Below are 19,785 nucleotides of genomic sequence, written 5' to 3' on the forward strand. Positions count from 1 at the left end.
CTCCAACTGTGTAGTAAGTATCAGCTTGTTTACCTAAGAGGTCTCGTGCACATTTGTCAGGGTCTGATCTTGCTGCGCAAAAACGTGTCAATGATTCTCAGGTTATAGTTATTCTCTGACTGATATATATATATATATATATATATATATATATATATATATATATATATATATATGTGTGTGTGTGTTTATATATATATATATATGTATATATAAACATATATATGTATATATATATATGTGTATATATGTGTATATATATATATATATATATATATATATATACATATATATGTTTATATTAATGTGTATGTGTGTGTGTATATATATATATATGTATATATATATGTTTATATATGTATGTTTATATATGTATATATGTTTATATCTGTATATTTTTATATATATATATATATATATATATATATATAGATGTTTATAGATGTGTATATATATATATGTTTATATATGTATATATATATATATATATATATATATATATATATATATATATATAATATGTGTGTTTTTATATATTTATATATATATATGTTTATATGTGTATATATATATATATATATATATATATATATATATATATGTTTATATGTGTGTATATATATATGTATATATATATATATATGTATACATATATATATATATATATATATATATATATGTATATATATATATATATATAAATATATATATATATGTCAGCTGTGTTTTTAAAAAGTGCTCTACAAATGCAGTTGAGAAAATTAGAAAAATACATTTGTTAAAGAATAACAAATTGGTTTAACAAAACGAGATGAGAATTTGTTTGAAAAAGACACGTTGTCCGAAAAGGGTAATCTTTAAACAGGAATGTGATGTAAAAATCCGTATTTGATAACAATGTTGATGAAGGCGCTGCCGAAGAGTCCAAATGCTCCACTGACCTACTTGCAGAGGCGTCGACGGCTCTGAACTCGATTGCTTTTCCTGCCATCCTGCTCCTGTCAAGAGGTGGGCGGACGCGCTTTCCGGAAGTAAAAGGACTTCACAACAAAGCTGAACAAGTGACAACGGATTAAATTACGTCAAAGGTAAATCATAGATATTTGGGCTTTGTAGTTTTTACGGCAACGTGTATTGTATTAAAGGTTGAAGAGAAAAAATGTCAGTTTTGTTGAAACTCAACAACTGTTTGTGCGCGTGTTTAGCTGCGAGTAGTGAGCTAATTTAAGAAGAAAAACACAACACAGACGACGAGGACACATCTGAACCAAAGGTTTCGTTCTATGAACGTTAAGGGCCCCTCACTTGATTTGTAGCTGTTCTATGACGGGCGACAACGACGCGAGATTTTAGCGGTTTAGCAGCTTTCTTTCGTTTACAGAAGACGAAGATCCGAAGACTTGGAACTGAATCCGAGTCACGAGACTTCGTCGGCCTGCCGACATTGTCTTCTCCCACGGGTAAGATGTGCCTTGAACGTGTCACTTGTCTCCTGCATTCGCATTTTCCAACAAATTGTCTTCTCCACTTGTCTCTCTCCGACAAACGTGTCCTTTTCTAGCCATTGCCCGGTGAGAGCTGACCTGTTTCAAACAAATCCTCATCGAGATCTGCCTTTTCCCAACATATTCTTTCATGCAAATGTTGGCATTTCCCAAAAATGACAATCTGTCAGAGTTGCTGAGTGGGGTTGGATTGGCCACTTCGACGAGGGACCTACAGTAGATAGTCTCGAAAAAAGTGAAAAATCCCTTTGTAGTGATTTGGGAGTCAGGGATGACTGAATGATTGCGTTTGCAATCATTCATCATTCCTTACCTCCTTAATCACTCGAATTGATTTCCATCTAGAAGTGACTATATGTACTAGTACGCATCCTCACGAGAAAGACAATTCAGTGGCCTGGTAGAACGACTGTTACTTGCCAGTAACATCTGCACTTTCGACACCGCTGACAGACGTCTTCTGTTATGTTTTTGTCTTCGGTGTCACACGTCTATGAACAAGGACGCTTCAATGAGCCACATGTGGTCCGCAAGGCTTGGTGGAGATGGTGCGTTTGGAGGTCATGTCTGCAGTGCTTTGACCCCAATCTGACCTTTGGTGTGGTCACATGACAGGCGCGACCGTCATGGAGCACCGCGGCGGCAGCAGCGGCGAGGACGACGACGACGACGACGAGATGGTGGACATCGGCGGGGTCACGCTGGATTTCTCTTCCACGGACGACGTCCCGCCACTCAGTTCTGGTACTCGCCACTGACGCAAACCTGACCCCGGCGTTGTAATTTTTGTTATTTTGAAAACGGCCTCATGTGACAAGTGTTCAAGTGTGGCATTAACCATGTGTCCACGTCACTGTCGGTCCACTCGGACCATTCTGACCATTGACCGTTCGGCTTTCTGATTGGCTAATATGGCCTAGACTTTGGCATCAATAGCACCACCTGTAGCCGAGCGTTGTCAAAGTAACTTCTCGACGTATGGCTGCGTGTGAGCCTCAGTTCGATTTATTTATTTTGTTTCTGGAAGGTTTCTTCCTGAGCAGGTCCGACCACATTTCGCCTTGGTTTTGACTCGTCTAGTTTCCTTTTTGTTCACCTTTTGGGCTCTAGAAGGATCCGCGGGACGAAGAGCTCAGACAACGTGCTGGGTGTGAGAGCGCTCTGTGTACAAAGGTGGAAAGATAACGAGCAGAGCGCGGAGATCCTTTGGGTCAAAGGCTCACGTTTCCTTTGGTCTCGTCCAGACCACGTTTTAGTCGTAGGAGTGTTGAGCTGAATCCAAGTTGTGGAACTGGTCCGGTCGGTCTTTTTGTTTTTTCACTTCCTCCGCAGTGAACTGAAAAAAGCAAAGTCTGGGTGGGTTGGCCGTGTCAACTTGATAGTTCCTTAAAAGGTCCACTTCAAATCCATTTGAGGAATTAGTTCGTGATTGCCAACGCAGTAACTGTGTTTGCATTGATTCATCGTTCCTGACTCCCAAATGACGAGAAATGATTTCCAGCTTGGGGTCCATATACTAGTGCGCTCTTTGTCCTCATTAGAAAGACAATCCAGCATACGACTGTCTTACTCGTAGCCTTTTCCACTAATAGTGCCACTTTTGGCCTTCTCCTTATACACAACTAAACTGGAATAGTAAACAGCTTTTCTGCACGAGTAACACTGCCAGGCCCAACTAGAAGGCATGTGTCACACACTCGTAGCCTCCTGTACCCTACTAAGTAGTACTAGTCGTTTTGCCTCACTAGTAAAATGCCATTGTCTGAGTAGTATGTTTTACTTGTGTGTAGAAATGTCATACTGTTGTGGAAAAACATGACTAGTAAGACACCGTTGTTGTACATGTGAGAACAAAGAGCATACTAGTACACGGACCTTAAGCTGGATATCGAGAATCTGGAAGAAATGCGCAAAGGCCTTTCCATGGAAACGCAAAGACAAAGAAGAGGGGAACAGTTGTTGTTGTTGTTGTTGTTGTTGTTGTTGTTGTGACCCAGTGCCTCCGTCCATCTGGCTCCCCCAGGAGGTTACGAGGGGTACGGCAGCGGGGGTGGCAGAGCTGTGAACGGCGTCGGCAAACCGGCAGACCTCCTGGAGGACCCGGTGCCGGGTGTGGGCACCTACGAGGACTTCAACACCATCGACTGGGTCCGCGAGAAGAGCAAGGACCGCGACCGGCACCGAGAGGTCCGTTCTGGCCTTGTTTCTTTTGGGTGGTTGGGTTTGTTTTGGGCTTTTTATTTGGGTGTTTTTATGTGTATGTTTGTGTTTGCGGCTCTTTTGTGATATGTTTTTGAAGGTGTTCGGTTTGCTTTTGTGTCTGTTTTGTTTGTTTAGATTAGCAACAAGAGCAAAGAGTCGGTGTCGGCTCTGCTGCTCAGCGTCAGTGACGCCTTCTCGGGTTGGCTGCTCATGCTTCTGGTGGGCCTCATGTCAGGTACGCGCGGTCCGGCCTCCGCCCTCGCCTTGGTCTCTTCCCGTTGACCAGAGTTCGCCGTCGTGGCTTTCGCGCCGCCAGGCGCTGTGGCGGGCGGCATCGACATCGCCGCCCACTGGCTGACGGACATGAAGGGCGGCGTGTGTCTGGCGGGTTTCTGGTTCAACCACGAACACTGCTGCTGGACGTCCAACCAGACCACTTTCCAGGAGCGAGACCGCTGTCCTCAGTGGCAGAGCTGGGCCCAGCTCATCACCGGGACCGCCGAGGTACTGGCTGTTTCGCACCGTTAGTTTTGCTTCCTATTCAATGAGAGGAAACAAGACTTTGCCTGCGAGCTTTCACGACACCCCGCGCCCCGCATTTACGAAAGGCTTGCGAGTGCAAAAACGGGCGCAAGCTTGCTTGCTCACACAAACTGATGCGGAAGCTGATCAACAAATCGGGCGCGAACAGGATTGCCTTTGCAAACGTCGTTCGGTTTGCACAGTCTGGGAGGAGGACCTTTTCTCGCACATGGCAGAAAAAGTCTGAAAATACTTTTCTTGTGGCAATATACTGTGTCCAAGTATGTGTGGTACCTATTGTATTGTCGCGCCTCTTTGAGACAACAAACGGCCGTAAACACCAAGAAAACCTTCAAACTAGTTGACTGCTCAACCAAACTTGCGTAGTGGAATGCAGCGGGGGTCCACTCTACATGTAAATACATCAATTTAGCACATGCAGTGTAATTCAAATCTGAGACAAATTGGGCTGACTCATTTTGTGTCTGAAAGGCTGCTGCAAAGTGGTACCAGTGTCTTTGTTAGCGGGTAGACTTACGAAATCGAGGAATGATTTCCTCAACTGTATACAAGGCCCCTGCGCTCATGTTGGCGTGTTCGTGTGTGTGTGTGTGTGTGTGTGTGCTGTTCCTCAGGGGGCCTTTGCCTACACGGTCAACTACATGATGTACATGTTCTGGGCTCTTCTGTTCGCCTTCCTGGCCGTGACACTGGTGCGGGCGTTCGCTCCATACGCGTGCGGCTCGGGAATACCTGAGGTGAGTCCAATCTCCAGAACATTCCTTTTCAAGCCTTTGTGTTTTTCTTTCTGGAGTTGAAGGGTCAGTTTTGCCCAAAGCGCGCATACACGGCGACGTTTCCAGCTTGGCAGGCCATTTTGTGCGCACATTTAACGGCCATAACATTAGGTACATCAGGCTAATCGACTCCAGTTTTTACAGGGGAAACTGTCCAGACCCTGAACCACAGCAGGTGAAAATCTGCCATATAGAGAGACAATATAAAAAACACCACCTATATGCTTTAAACGCACACTTTAAACATAGAAAAGACACTTTGAAAGAGTTGCTTGTTCAGTGCCAGTTCTCCAAATAAGGGGTAAAGCGCGCTTGCTTTAAAAGTTGAAGTTGAAGTGGACTATAAAACTGACGCAGAAAACTAAAGAGAATTCAACATTGTATATCGAAACACTCAAGTGTACAACCAAACCATATAATATCAAAAGTCTGTAGCTTAATGCTAACTTGTGATTGGAAACGCCATAGACGTGCTAACGGCAGTTACCTGTAGCATAGGTGTTAGGGTCATTGTAACCCTTCAAACAGCTGATACTTTAACGCACACGGGGCAGCAACACATACAAACAGAGCATACAAACAAGGCTTGAAATATTGTTTTATGCTTTGAGAAACAGTGTTGCTAATCATTTCTTCATTTGAGGAGCAACTTTCTAATTTTGAGGAGCAAGCAATTTTTTGCAGGTTTATTGCACAGGGCCCCGAAGCAGGAATTTTATGAAACAAAAATACGACACTATAATGGAGGAATTGAATGTGCGGTTGCAGCTATCGAATACTTTAGTATCCGAGTATTCTCCGAAACCCTCTTCCGTTTGGGTGCATAAACCCATTTTACTCGTTATTCCTCTTCCTCCCATGTTTTTCACCGACACGACTCAAAGTGTAGCGACTTACAGATCAGATGGTCGTGTACTGGCCATATGTCACAGTGACGACACTGAGCGAAACTTTGAAGCACCCTCCCTGTATGTAAGGAACATCAGTGTTTGGAAAGTTCTTTTTCTACGCGGTAAAAAAAGTTTCGATCACCGTTCCAAAAATGAACGAGTTGATAGTTCTTTCTCTCTCAATATGTTGCTGACGTGTTATTGCCCTCAAAATACTGGCGTTTCATTTCCCCCATGTTGCCACCCATTCAGTCCACATTGGTAGCCATCTGCAGCTTTCCCTACCCTACATGAGGAAAAACGTGTTGTGAATGGTCTTTTTTAAAATGAGGAATTAAAACAAAAACGAGCCTTTTGTCCTTGATGTGCAAACAAAAACACGCAACACAGTATGACAGGACCGATGGTGAAAGGACATTGATAACTTTGAAGTCATTGCAGCTCTGGCTGCCTGTATTGACAAAATATTTGATCTGATCTATTCTTATATTACAAAACAAAATGAATTCCATTTTATTACAGTGTGATCGTACAATGTTTTAACTAAAGCATTCCGATACAAATAATATACCGAGTAATCCATTTTTGCAATTGTTATAGTATAGTATTACAAAATAGCATATTCAGCTCCGTTTACGCAGTGTCCGTGAATGCACCTCGCGCACTCACCAGCTGCTCTGTAAACGTGAATGGCGGCAGCGGCCGCACTGAACCGGTTGCCAAATACGGTGTTTATGATAAACAAAGACGCCGCGCCGCATATGACGGCTGAACCCTCCCGACATATGAAGGCTCGTATAGAGTGTGTCCAAACGTCATACTCGCCGTCTTCGGCGGAGAGAAAGGTCACGGGTGCTCTCCTTGCATTTCGCTATGAAATGCTCCCACACTTTCGCCATTTTCCATCTTTTGCTCTTGGATTTGTCTTATGAAGTCAGCTTTGCCCTTCCCGCGCCAGCAACCAAGCTTCGCTTCACTTCTACCTTTTTGGTAACGAGGTAATCGCGTTGTCACTTCTGTGCATCTGCTGAGCACAGCGAACAATCTGTGATTGGCAGTTTTGCTTTTCAATGTGTTTTATGAGGTGAAAAATGTGAATTTAGAATTTTGTGAGACCGCTTGATTCGAGCCTTGTACAGCAATACTCTGAGGCTGCGGCATGGAATCAACAAACAAACAAAAAAATGGCAAAACGGGGTACTATGCCACCTGTTCTTCTTCCTCTTAATCACGCTGCATGCCTTCCAGCAGAGCTCAGTGCATGCATGTTGTGCCCTAGCATGGTACTGCACTGAAGCCACAGAGATCTAAATTAGGACTTAGTTGTCCACTGTAAAAACAATTGAAAGTTTAAAAAGTGGCGACAACTGCAGGGTTATACTGGGGCCACGTTGTCTTGCTCTTTTTTTTTTGTCTCCTCAGTTCTTGTGACTTTGGTCTACCGTCTGCAGATCAAAACCATCCTGAGCGGTTTCATCATCCGCGGGTACTTGGGCAAGTGGACGCTGATCATCAAGACGGTCACGCTGGTCCTGGCCGTGTCGTCCGGGCTCAGCTTGGGCAAGGAAGGCCCGCTGGTCCACGTAGCCTGCTGCTGCGCTAACATCCTTTGTCACCTCTTCACCAAATACCGCAAGAACGAGGCTAAGCGGAGAGAGGTAGCCCTAAATACAAACTGTAGAGCGGCCATTAGCTCGGGGGTCGGTAAAGTCATAAATGGCAATCAATGATTATTTTGTATCATTTAAAGTGCATACCTACATAAGGGGACAAGCACAGGAAACCAATGACTTTTCCTCACCTTAGCTTATGATAAACAAAGACGCCACGCATGACTGCTGAATCCCGGCCAAATGGACTGGATACGAGTATCCCCCGACATATGAAGGCTCGTATATAGTGTGTCCAAACGTCATACTCCGCGTCTTCAGCTGAGAGAGAGGTCCGTGTTACAACCTTACACGTCACGGGTCCAATTAATAGCTCTGATTGTGACGGATCATCACAAAAATCTGAAATTTCCAAATGAAGAAAGTGTTTTGTTTTTTTTTTTTTTACAGGAATGAAGTCCTATTTTTTTCATGAACAAAATGCTTAAATTCTTCAAGAATATCCTGTCGTCCTTCTCGAGAATAAGGGTGTCCATTCTGGCGGTATGGTAGACGACTGGTTAGCACATCTGCCTCACAGTTCTGAGGACCGGGGTTCAAATCCCGGCCCCGCGCCTGCGTGGGTTTTTTCCGGGCACTCCGTTTTCCTCCCACATCCCAAAAACATGCAGGATAGGTTGATTGAAGACTCAAAATTGTCCTTAGGTGTGAATGTGTGCGCGGATGGTTGTTTGTTTATATGTGCCCTGCGATTGGCTGGTGACCGGTTCAGGGTGTACCCCGCTTCTCGCCCGGAGTCAGCTGGGATAGGCTCCAGCACGCCTGCGACCCTTGTGAAGATAAAACGGTACAGGAAATGGATGGCTGGATGGTGTCCATTCCAGAATAAAAGACATAATTTTATAAGAGTAAAGTTGTGTTTTTGAAATTCACTTGATTTTAGGTTTGTAACATTACAAAATGTTTCCCCACAAAAGGTGATGGCTTGTTGTTTCGAACAAACACGATCGTCTTTATTCTCAGAACATGAAGACTAAGAATTTGTCGAAAGTAAAGAAAAAAAGTTTTCCATTCTGTTGGCATTTCTCGGTGCACGTGGCGGTCATATTTAATTGACGTGAGGATTAGGAGAGGCCCCTCCCCTGTAACGGCTCCGCGTTTGAGAAGGCCGCCGGCCGCAACCCCGGTGAAAGTTGCCCGTTGTGCTCTCGCTCAGGTGTTGTCGGCGGCGGCGGCGGTGGGCGTGTCGGTGGCCTTCGGCGCTCCGATCGGCGGCGTCCTCTTCAGCTTGGAGGAGGTGAGGAGTGTTTGTTTCACTCTTCGTGCCCAGGTGTGTAAAACGTGTTTCTTGCGTGGCACAGGTGAGTTACTACTTCCCTTTGAAAACTCTGTGGCGTTCGTTCTTTGCTGCCCTGGTGGCCGCCTTCACGCTGCGCTCCATCAACCCGTTTGGCAACAGCCGACTGGTTCTGTTCTACGTGGAGTTTCACTCTCCCTGGCACCTGGTGGAGCTGGCGCCCTTCGTCCTCTTGGGCATTTTCGGAGGCCTGTGGGGGGCGCTCTTCATCAAGGCTAACATTGCGTGGTGCCGCAGACGTGAGTGCTCCTGCGTGTGTGTGTGCGTGCGTGCGTGCGTTTTTAAGACCGTGCGTGCGTCCCCACCAGGCAAGTCGACCCGTCTGGGCCACTACCCGGTGATGGAGGTCCTGTTGGTGGCGGCGCTGACCGCCTTGCTGGCTTTCCCAAACGGCTACACCAGGATGAGCGGAGCCGAGCTCATTTCAGAACTTTTCAATGATTGCTCGCTGCTCGATTCCTCGCAGCTCTGCGGATACAAACAGGTGGGTGTGCACTTTTGTCTTGTTGTTGTGTTGCGATGGATTAAGTGCCGCCGTGCCGCCCCCCCACCAGCCCACTAACACGTCCCAAACCGGCGTGGGGGACAGCCAGGCGGACCGGCCAGCAGGGGAAGGTCTCTACACCGCTCTGTGGCAGCTGGCTCTGGCCTTGCTCTTCAAGATGGTCATCACCGTCATCACGTTTGGCATGAAGGTCTCACACACGCACGTTTCTGTTTCCTTCGTTTCAAATGCGTTTTATGGAGACAGATGATGGTAATTTCATTCTACTTTCCCCTTTCTTTGTTCTTATTTTGCTTCAGAGTAACCTAACCCACTGGTTGTCAAACTGAGTTCATTTCATTTGAAAGTGCACACTTGCATATGGGAACCAATAAAACAAACATCATGACTCATTCCTACCTTACCTTTGGACTCATTAAAAGCTCTGCCATAATTGTGACATATCCATCCATCCATCCATCCATTTTCTTTACTGCTTATCCTCACGCTGGTTGCGGGCTGCTGGAGCCTATCCCAGCTAGGGCAGGAGGCGGGTTTCACCCCGAACCGGTCGCCAGCCAATCGCAGGGCACATAGCAACAAACAACCATTGGCACTCACATTCACACCTACGGGCAATTTAGAGTCTCCAATTAATGCATGTTTTTGGGATGTGGGAGGAAACCGGAGTGCCCGGAGAAAACCCACCCAGGCAAGGGGAGAACATGCAAACTCCACACAGGCAGTCCCCAGAACTGTTGAGGCAGATGTGCTAACCAGTCGTCCACTGTGCCGGCATTGTGACATATCCTCCTATAAATGTGCTTTTATGTCCTAACCCTTTTTTTAAGAAAAAAAGGCATATCGTGACAGGATTGCAGGGTTCCCATGTTTTTGAGAACAAAGGCTGTATTTTTTTTCAAAGCAACCCTTGTAGAATAAAAGGCATAATATGAGAGTAAAGTTGTAATTTTGAAGTTGACTTATGAAAATGACATTCTTCCGTTTTTAAACTTAAGATCACCACTTTTTATCCTAAAATACACAACTTTATTCTCATAACGGCAACTTTTTTTTACTCGAACAAAATATGAATTGATTGTAACTTTTTTAATGTCATTTTTCTTCCCCCCAAAAGGCAACTTTTTAATTTGTTTGGCATTTCGGGGTACACGTGGTAGTTGGATTACGAGGGGGTCCTTGGAAAACCAAAAAGTTTGCGAACGTGAGCTGTGAGCCACTGCTTGTGGTCATGAAGACTTCACTCAAGAAGAAAAAAGATGTGGAAATCTGTTGGCGAGTAATAATGCAGTCACTGTGGTGTGTGTGTATGCGCAGGTTCCGTCAGGACTGTTCATTCCCAGCATGGCGGTGGGTGCCATCGCGGGGAGGCTGCTGGGCGTGGGCATGGAGCAGCTGGCCTACTACAACCGCGACTGGCTCCTCTTCCGAGGCTGGTGCTCGCCCGGCACCGACTGCATCACGCCGGGCCTCTACGCCATGGTGGGCGCCGCCGCGTGCCTCGGTGAGACGACGGCGTATCTACCTACTAGCTAGATCTGATTGGTCGGGAGGAATTTCAGGACAAGTACGACGATGTGTGGATGACGTCTCGGTTGTGCTTTGAGAAGATGCGGAAATGCAAAATGAAGGGGGGGGGGGGGGGGGGGGGAAAGAGGAAAGACTTTACACACGATGCTTTGAGCGCCATCCTCTGAATTGTCTTCACCTCTGGAAGCCCATTTATGGCAACGTAGCCGTTTAGTGCATTTATTTATGTGTCAAATGAAACACATAAATAACAATACAGTCCAGTCATATCAACTTGGTGTGGAACATATAAAACTATGAAATACAACTTCAATAGTAAAGACTATTTGGCCTTCGTTTTGCCCTTTGAAGACAACATGAAAAGAACTGTATCTCCATAGCGCTTCTCCTCACGTGGGTCGCGGGCGTGCTGGAGCCTATCCCAGCTGCCTTTGGGCGAGAGGCGCGGTACCCAGCCGAACTGGTCGCCAGCCAGTCGCAGGGCACATCTAAATAAACAACCATTTAATTTAGCCTGCGTGTTTTTGAGATGTGGGAGGAAACCGGAGTTCCCGGAGAAAACCCACGCAGGCACGGGGCCGAATTTGAACCCGGGTCCTCAGAAATGCTAACCTGTCGACCACTAGAATTGTATCTCTTGCAACAAATAGAGAATGAACAGAATTAAGGATGAGGAGGAATACAATTTCTAATCATGTTATATTGACTATTCCAAAAATGTGGATTATGTATGGAGTAGGCTTGTAATGGTATGATGCTAATTTATCAGGGTATGTGTTTGCGTGCGTGTGTGAGGAGACAAGATGTGTGTGTAAAAAGGAATCGTTTGATAGGTTGCAATTAGTTTCCGCCTGCTATCATGATATGGAGGCGTCGTAGCGACGTCATGCTGCAGCCTCGACAAACAGCACGCATAGGTTCTCGCTCGCAACGCTTGGCTGTATTAAATGAGCTCACATCGAGCTGCACGATATTGGAAAGAAATGACATTGGGATATTTTTTTAACCCTGCGATATATATTGCAATAGGGGGGAAACAATACAGGAAAAACAAAACACACACACATACGTCTGTAATTTATTGTTTGGACAGTTTGTAAAAGCCACAGTTGAAAGCAAACTGCTCAGTAGAACACAGAGGTCGATCGTGAAGTAGACTTGACAAAGCAAATGATCAAATGAACGTTACTTACGGCAGCAGCGTTCAAGCAACTCACGCAGCACTTCTGCCACACTGTTTTATTTTATTTATTATTATTTTTGCACCCACTTTTGGTGGCCGACGAATGCGAAATTGACTAGCGCCACGCGGCAACCGTTTCACGAAAAAACGTCACACAGACTCTCAAACAACGCACCTGATACAACAGGCAGTGGCGAACGATAATGCGTTTGCATGCATGCGTATTTGGGATGACACTACTGTTCAGGGTCAGTTGGGATAGGCTCCAGCACGCCCGCGACCCAACGGGAGGATAATCGGTGAGGGAAATGGATGGATGGATGGATTCCTTGGCTCTTTGCCATCGCGCCAGAGTTGGAGTGCTGTGCGGTGCGTCTGTCCGCAGCAACAAGTCGTGTGGAAAAAGGATCCGTTGAGCTATAAGCAGGCCACATAACCTACATTCACGATATTTTCGAGGCGCCCCTTTGAGTTGGTCTCCTTCCCAAAATCAAAGTTTGTTTTGTATTTGCTCAGTCTGTCATGGGATATATTGCTTTTCTAGGGACCGTGGCTGGTTGACTACTTTTCAAAATGCTTTCCACGCAGCTACACTCGAGACATAGTCCAGCAGCGCCACAAAATGGCCAACTGACTCACATGCAGTATACACACTCACACACACACACACACACACACACACACACACACACACACCTATATTTGACGAAAAAGGCCACGACAGTGCTACTGTCTTTATATGCTGGACACGTAGATGGCACAGGTGTACTTCCATACTCCGGTCACTAGAGTGCGCTGCTGCGTCTCGAGGAGTCATGCGGGAAGCTGCCGGAAACGCGATTGATGGCTCGCATCGACGCGCCGAGGCTTTTGGCAGTGCGGCTTGCACAATTTTGTCAGGTCAGCCGATGTTGCAACATGCGGACGTCGTCCGCACGCACTCACAGATGCACGCATGGATTTTAACGTCTGCTGCACGTTTTTTATTGGCCCTCTGCATTTATGATGAAATGAAACACAGCCCGCATGAAAACGTGATGAGAAAAAGTGACCATGTTGGAAGCTAGATTAGCACGCTGTTTTGGGTGGGAAATTGAAAATACAAATGCAACAAAAGTTGAATGTTACAAGGTGTCACACTTTTTCTTTTGAAAGATTATTTTCCATGTCGACAACAAGTTGAATAAGAAATGGTCACTTTTATAAATCCAAATTTTTTTTATTTATTTATTTTTTTACATTGAAACGTTTGAATGTTACCAGATATCACACAATGTCACCGATAAGTGAGATTTTTGTATTACAATTTTGTTCCCTTCAAGTATGTTTCACTGCCTAGTTTATGTTGATGTACAGCCTACTCACTGTGCATGTTTCCTGCACACAAGGTCAGGTGGTTGTCAGTGGGCCAAGTTTGCCCTACTGTAACTGCACGGCCTCAATGTTTGGTCTCCTTTTGTTTTCCAGCCCGCCTGTACGCTTGCGGGTCTCTTCTGACGTGGTCCTTCCTGTCCACAGGCGGCGTGACGCGCATGACCGTGTCACTGGTGGTGATCATGTTTGAGCTGACGGGCGGCCTGGAGTACATCGTGCCGCTCATGGCCGCCACCATGACCAGCAAGTGGGTGGCGGACGCTTTTGGGCGCGAGGGGATCTACGAGGTGAGGCGGCGAGTGCGCGTTGCGTGTGTTCCAAGTTCCAGGTCAGAGTTTGCTCCCGCTCCCATCAGGCGCACATCCGCCTCAACGGCTACCCCTTCCTGGAGCCCAAAGAGGACTTTGAGCACAGCAGCTTGGCCGAAGACGTGATGAGGCCCAGGAGGGCGGACCCCGCCCTGGCCGTGCTCACGCAAGACGGCATGACGCTGGGTCAGGTGGAGGTACGCACGCCGTCGCTTGCAGTCTTGGATAAAGTACCCGAAAGCCACATTTGAGCCAAAGTACAAGTAGAAAGAAATGAACTGACATTTGCTGTACTTAAACCTATAAATCATAAGTTCTGACATCCCCTACGCTGGAATTCAGTATTCCAACAACAGAAACCGTCGCTTCTGTATGACGTCGGGGGGCCCATGGTAGCTGAGGATTCTACAACACAGCTAAGGGCTCCTCTGGAAGATGTGTGGATTTTGTTGTTGGCAACCACATGAACAGAGGCGGGACTGCGCTATTGGCTTTACGTCAAGAAACAATTTCTTTGGATTTTCTTTTGTCCTCGCTGAGGTTTGAGTAAAAGTATAAGTTTTATTTAAGAACTGTAGTGGCGTAAAAGTTGCCAAAAATATAAATAATGACGTAAAGTACAGCTACCTGAATATCTGACAAAAGTACAGTAACAAAGTATTTGAACTGCTTTCGGTCAAGCTGCGGGTGAGGTCACAATCAGTGAGTTGGATACTTGGATTTGCAAGAGTTCAATTGGAGATCCACTTGTCGTCTCGGCCCTTTCCCTGAAATGATTTGACTGAGAGGAAGCACGCTGGCCGAGCGAGTAGCGCCTCTCCTCCTACTTTTGAGCTCGGGGGTTCCAGTGTGGAGTTTCTTCGTTGTCCCCGTCTGTGCTCAGGTTAGAAAAGGGTCATCAGAGAAGCCTCTGAATTGTGTGCGAATGGTGTTTGCGTGTTCCCTGACGTCGACGTGACCCTGGGTGACCTTGTCGAAACGCAGGCGCTGGTGGAGAGCACACGCTTCAGCGGCTTTCCTGTGGTCGTCTCACAGCAGTCCCAGAGGTTGGTGGGGTTTGTGCTCCGAAGAGATCTGCTCATATCCATTGGTGCGTGCGTATGCGTTTGTTTGTGTATCTGTGTCCATGTTGTCAAAAAAAATAAAATCCGTTTGTGCTCTCACTTTGGTCCAGATAATGCCCGTCAGCGGCAGGAGGGCGTGGTCAGTGCATCCCGGGTGCTCTTTAGCCAGCACGCCCCCACTCAGGCCCCCGAAGCCCCCCCTGACCTCCGCCTCCGGGGCATCTTGGACCTCAGCCCCTTCACCGTCACGGACCACACACCCATGGACATCACCGTCGACATCTTCCGCAAACTGGGCCTGCGACAGTGCCTGGTCACACACAACGGGTGAGCGCACACACGCACGCCAACCCCGACTTGGCCAATCAGTCTTCTGTGCCAGCGGGTTCGAGTGTTGTGAAATTAGATTTAGTGCAACATTTGAAATGTTGCGATGGCAATGAACTTGTACTTTTATTTTTTTTGCTCTCAATTGCACTTGTGAACTGACAATATGCTGGAACAACACGTTTGTGTCTTCTAGTTTGGCAGGATTAGTGAAAAACGTTCTGATTTCCAAGCTTAATGGCTCAGTTTTGTTTTTAACCCCCCTGAGTTTTCCTTTTTGCTCAAATGCAAACTTATTTGAAAAGAAAGCGTATGCAGGTGGTAGCCATCGTTGGTCATCGCTGTGTCTGTATAAATGAAGCTGTCTTTGAAGGTACGCACAATAAAGGGGTGGGGGGGGGGATGTTTTCCAAAAGGATCCAGTTGTTTTTTTTTTTGTTTTTTTTTTGGTCAATTATCTGGCATGGGTCAGTCATGGAATCTAGTCGCTCCATATGAGTGAAGGAAGGAAGGCAGTCAGGAAGGCAGGCTGTCAGAGCTCTTACTGTCACCATAATTCTCCCCTAAGCACTTTCGTGTTTTCCTTCCAAGTCGGCGTGGGTTCGTCGGGCTCGTTTTGTCCTCCTTCCCCATCACACTTGACTTCCCTTTGGTCAACACGATTCCAAGCGAGGCCGAAAAGGCCCCGAGACGGGCTCCTGTGGTGGACTTGTTGTTTGGCCTGGGCTCATTGCGCTTGTATTTTTTCTCCTGTTTGTCTGGCTGTGTGCTTAGGAAGCTTCTGGGCATTATCACCAAAAAGGACATTCTCAAACACATGGCGCAGATAGCCAACAGAGATCCCGACTCCATTCTCTTCAACTGAAGGACACAACAGTGACCACGACACGTTCTGGTTGGGTGTCTGGGAGCACAAAAAAAAGAAAAGACTCATCCCCAATGTCATGTGGAGGCCTCTGGAATATTTCACATCTGCTCCATTTTCGTTGATGTCGTCAACCTCTTTTTTGGTTCCGTGTGAAGGAGTGAGGGGCCTCCTCCTCTCCCTCCTCCTCGTCCAGCCTGCGGAGGATTTGTGAGCATATAGAAGAATGCAGGACTTGAGAGAAGATAAAGTCGGAAGATGTCGGTGCCTGCCCTGTGGCTGTCAAGACGAGCCCAGACAGAGCGCTTCGACTCGGGCTCGATGGATTCTCGAGCTGCCCCTCCTCTTTCGAGGCCTGAGACGTGTTTAGTGTGAGAAACACACACACACACACACACACACAGCGTTTTGAGGGAATGAGCAAAGAAATGCAATCATGTCATTTATGTCAAACGGTTTGTCCCACTAAATTATTTCTCTGACATAATTTGATGTTTGTGTGTCTGTCTTTATTTCTGTTTGTTTCTCCTTGTTACACGAGGCCACTGAATTGAAATAGCGCATTTCCTCAAGACTTAACAGCGCATCTCCTCAAGACTCAAAACAAATATTATTCTGTGCCGATCTAACACCTCAAAGGTCCAGCGGAATTCTCCGGGTTCCTTTCTTTATCCGCTTCTCCGCAGCCAGCAAAAACACGCCAGGCGGCTCGCATTCTGGTGTTCTTTCAGTGACCCCGGACGCGGCTCACTGGAGACCTTTGAGAGGAAGTAAAAAGTCAAGGAAAAAAACTATTCTTGCGCACCAAACTCATCTGAGGAATTCCCCCAACAATGACCGACTGATTGATTGATCGATCGGTCCCAGTTGATGAATGTCAGACTGCATTGCTAACTGCATTCTTGGATGAGTGTCAAGGGCAGGAGTGTCAAACTCATTTTCACTTCTGGTTTCCTTCAGAGCAAACTCCATCCATCCAACCAACCATTCTCTTAACCGCTTCTCACTAGGCTCGGTCGCGGGCGAACTGGCGCCCCCTCTCAGCCGACTTCGGGCGAGAGGCGGGCTACGCCTCGAACTGGTCGCCACCCAATCGCAGGGTACGTACAAACAAGTGACCACTTCAACTCACATTCGCATCTACAGACAATTTAGTCTTCAGTGAACCTACCAGGCATGATTTTGGAATGTGGGAGGAAACCAGAGCACCCGGAGAGTACCCACACAGTCACGGGGAGAACATGCAAACTCCACACCGGCGAGGCCGCATTTGAACCCAGGACCTCAGAACTGTGAGGCGGATGTGCTAACCATTAGGTCACCGTGCCGCCCAGAGCAATATCAAGACTGAAAATCATGTCAAAGTATATAATCACCTCATCATATTATTACGTAGACGCAATTGCCCCGATACGCTCCTGTGGTCCAACAAACGAATGAAAAATGATTTTGATTGCACAATCTTCGGAGGGAATCGAAAGATTTGAGGATGAACTCTCAGAGAGACTTTGGCAGGTCTCTGCAGCTGTTTTGGCCCACTCTTCGTGAGCAAAGTGTTTGTAACATGCTCATGTTTGAAGGCCACAAGTCCAACGGTTTTTTGTCAAGACTCTTGAAAGTTTTTATTTTTTTCCTCGGGTTTGTGTATTATTCTTGTTGGAAAAGCCATGACCTGCAACTGCCACCAATCTTTCTGGCACTGGGGGGGGGGGGGTTGGCTGCAGAATGCCTTGATAGTCTTGAGATTTCTTTCCACCTGGCACAGGTTCAAAACACCCTGTGCCGGATTGAGCAAAGAAACCCCAGAACGTAAGTGAGCCTACTGTTTGTTTCACAGTAGGTACAGGTGAGAGTTTTGGGGTTAAAGAATGGAAAAACTCACAATTGAGAGTGAAACGATTTGTAAGTGATGAGACTGGAATTTTCTGAAATGCATATTTCCAAGCCACAATGCTTCAGGGACGATGTTCTGGTAACATCTGGGTGAGGTTTTCGAATACCATTGGACGTGTGAAAGAAGCTGAAACTTCAAACCTGAGAAGGTTTCAAACACTTTGCTGTTGAAGAGTGGGCCAAAATATCTGTCGAGACGTGCTAAGTCTCTTTGAGAGTTACGGGCAGGCTTTTATTTTATACCCTCTTAAGAGCTGTGCAATAAAATATTAACTTTAGGTTATCGACTTTATTATTATTATTATAATAAAAATAAATCATTTTCAAGTTATTTTAGTAATCATTGTGGCTTTTTTGTTTATTTACCAGTGGGGTACCACCAAACGTTGTCCAACTGTGTGCATGTTTTAACAACAAACTGAATTTGAAATCAGAAGTCATGGAAAATGATGGAATGAAGTGTTCAGCTATTGCTCGATTAGATAAGAAGGAATTTGCTTGTAATATCTCTAAATAGTGAAGAAAACTTGTAGAGGTGCAACAGTTAAGAGACAACTAATCGATTATCTAATAAATCAACTATTTTGATAATCTGTTCATTTTTTTGAGACATTAACTAAAAAATGTCCAACTCTGATTTCAGTCTCTCCACTGTAAATATTCTCCAATTTCTGTAGTTCTCCATGAAAGCAGACAGATTATTTTTGTTTTGAATCAAAAAAAGACATTTGCAAACATCTGCTTTGACTTTAGAAAACAAAATGATGGATGTTACGGATCAAAATCACTGTATGTTTGTGCGTTTTCTGCACTGTTAGTTTGAAAAATGTTCTGTTTTTTAATAAGGGATGGAAATTAAAAAAAAAAAATCAGATTCATTGAAAAAAATAAAAGAAATTGACAGATTAGTTGATTATTAAAATAATCATTAGTTTCAGCCCCCCAAAATTGCAATTTTGGAACAGATTTTCTGTCCAAATACATTTAGTTAGCAACATGAAGAATACAGAATGAAGTGGGCCGCAAAACGGGGTGCGCTTGATTCGTAGACCCTCAGGAGGGAGCAGCGCCGACAGCTTGACACAATCGAGGAGGTATTTTTCAGGCGAGGGACGGATGTGCGTGCGGAATGTGAGCGGTGTCTAATGACGGTCTTGTATTTCCGCGTTGGCTGACACTTCACATGGGGCTTGAATTACCCACCTGACTTGCGTAGGCTCCGCCACTCTCACTCGCGTACTGCGCCGCATTTAAATCACTCGGACCTATTTGGTCACCTTGCTCCGAGATCTATTTTTTTTTTTTTTTTTTTTTGTGGGGCGTGCGGGCACAATGAGGCGAGGTCATCCTGGGTTCGCAGGGCCGCTTCCATTGTCTGACCAGCATTACAAGGCGCTCTAAGCGTTTGGCTGCGCCAACGCCAATTTGAGGAGTCACCCTACACCCCAAAGTGTCGCATCACCGACGGATGACGCGAATGCAACCTGAGCCACTGTGCAGGGTTGCGTGTGTGCCCTCTTGGCCTCACCTGAGGTGCTTTCCCACAGCTTCAGTCGCTCACGTAACGCAATGACGCCGCTGAACTTTGTGGCCAAAACACGCCGCGTGAAGTGTCCTCCTAAAGCTCCCTTTGTGTCGTCTGGCTACTTCACAGGCGCTCTGCTTCCTCGCATCTTGCTAAATAAGCAACATTACCTATGCACACTAATAAACACAACTACTTAAGTCAAGAAAATGACTGAAATGTACATGAGTCCAAAAGCAACACCTTGTTTTTACATACAAATACCCGTTTGGTAACTTGGAGCAAAAAACCTCCACACACAAAACTAGTTTCCTCTACTGCTCATACT

The 19,785-nt window shown here is 45.9% G+C and overlaps 1 protein-coding gene across 4 annotated transcripts; it reads left to right on the forward strand.

Annotated features, from left to right (window-relative positions):
* The first annotated feature begins 1,012 nt into the window (after positions 1–1,012).
* LOC133397783 (H(+)/Cl(-) exchange transporter 5-like) lies at positions 1,013–16,517 on the forward strand. 4 transcript variants are annotated; one of them, XM_061669087.1, is made up of 19 exons: positions 1,013–1,088; positions 1,382–1,460; positions 2,008–2,053; positions 2,121–2,249; positions 3,529–3,692; positions 3,843–3,942; positions 4,024–4,211; positions 4,865–4,987; positions 7,368–7,574; positions 8,743–8,823; positions 8,888–9,122; positions 9,192–9,367; positions 9,438–9,578; positions 10,706–10,892; positions 13,569–13,762; positions 13,831–13,980; positions 14,768–14,873; positions 14,958–15,174; positions 15,949–16,517. In XM_061669087.1, exons 3-19 carry the CDS (start codon positions 2,017–2,019, stop codon positions 16,037–16,039), a joined length of 2,526 nt encoding a protein of 841 aa, XP_061525071.1. In that variant the 5' UTR covers positions 1,013–1,088; positions 1,382–1,460; positions 2,008–2,016; the 3' UTR covers positions 16,040–16,517. The 4 variants fall into 4 exon arrangements, with proteins under 4 accessions (XP_061525071.1, XP_061525073.1, XP_061525074.1 ...); XM_061669089.1 differs by having other exon boundaries at positions 13,620–13,762; XM_061669090.1 differs by lacking the exon at positions 9,438–9,578.
* The last annotated feature ends 3,268 nt before the right edge of the window (positions 16,518–19,785 follow it).

The sequence above is a fragment of the Phycodurus eques genome, chromosome 23 (genome assembly GCF_024500275.1).
Source record: "Phycodurus eques isolate BA_2022a chromosome 23, UOR_Pequ_1.1, whole genome shotgun sequence".
Taxonomy (NCBI): domain Eukaryota; kingdom Metazoa; phylum Chordata; class Actinopteri; order Syngnathiformes; family Syngnathidae; genus Phycodurus; species Phycodurus eques.

Bases quoted from the DNA above. Each gene is read 5' to 3' on its own strand.
- LOC133397783 (XM_061669087.1), top strand. From the start codon at position 2,017: ATGAGCCACATGTGGTCCGCAAGGCTTGGTGGAGATG. The intron at 3,943-4,023 runs GTACGCGCGGTC...TCGCGCCGCCAG, and splicing joins TCTGGTGGGCCTCATGTCAG to GCGCTGTGGCGGGCGGCATC. The intron at 7,575-8,742 runs GTAGCCCTAAAT...GCTCTCGCTCAG, and splicing joins ACGAGGCTAAGCGGAGAGAG to GTGTTGTCGGCGGCGGCGGC.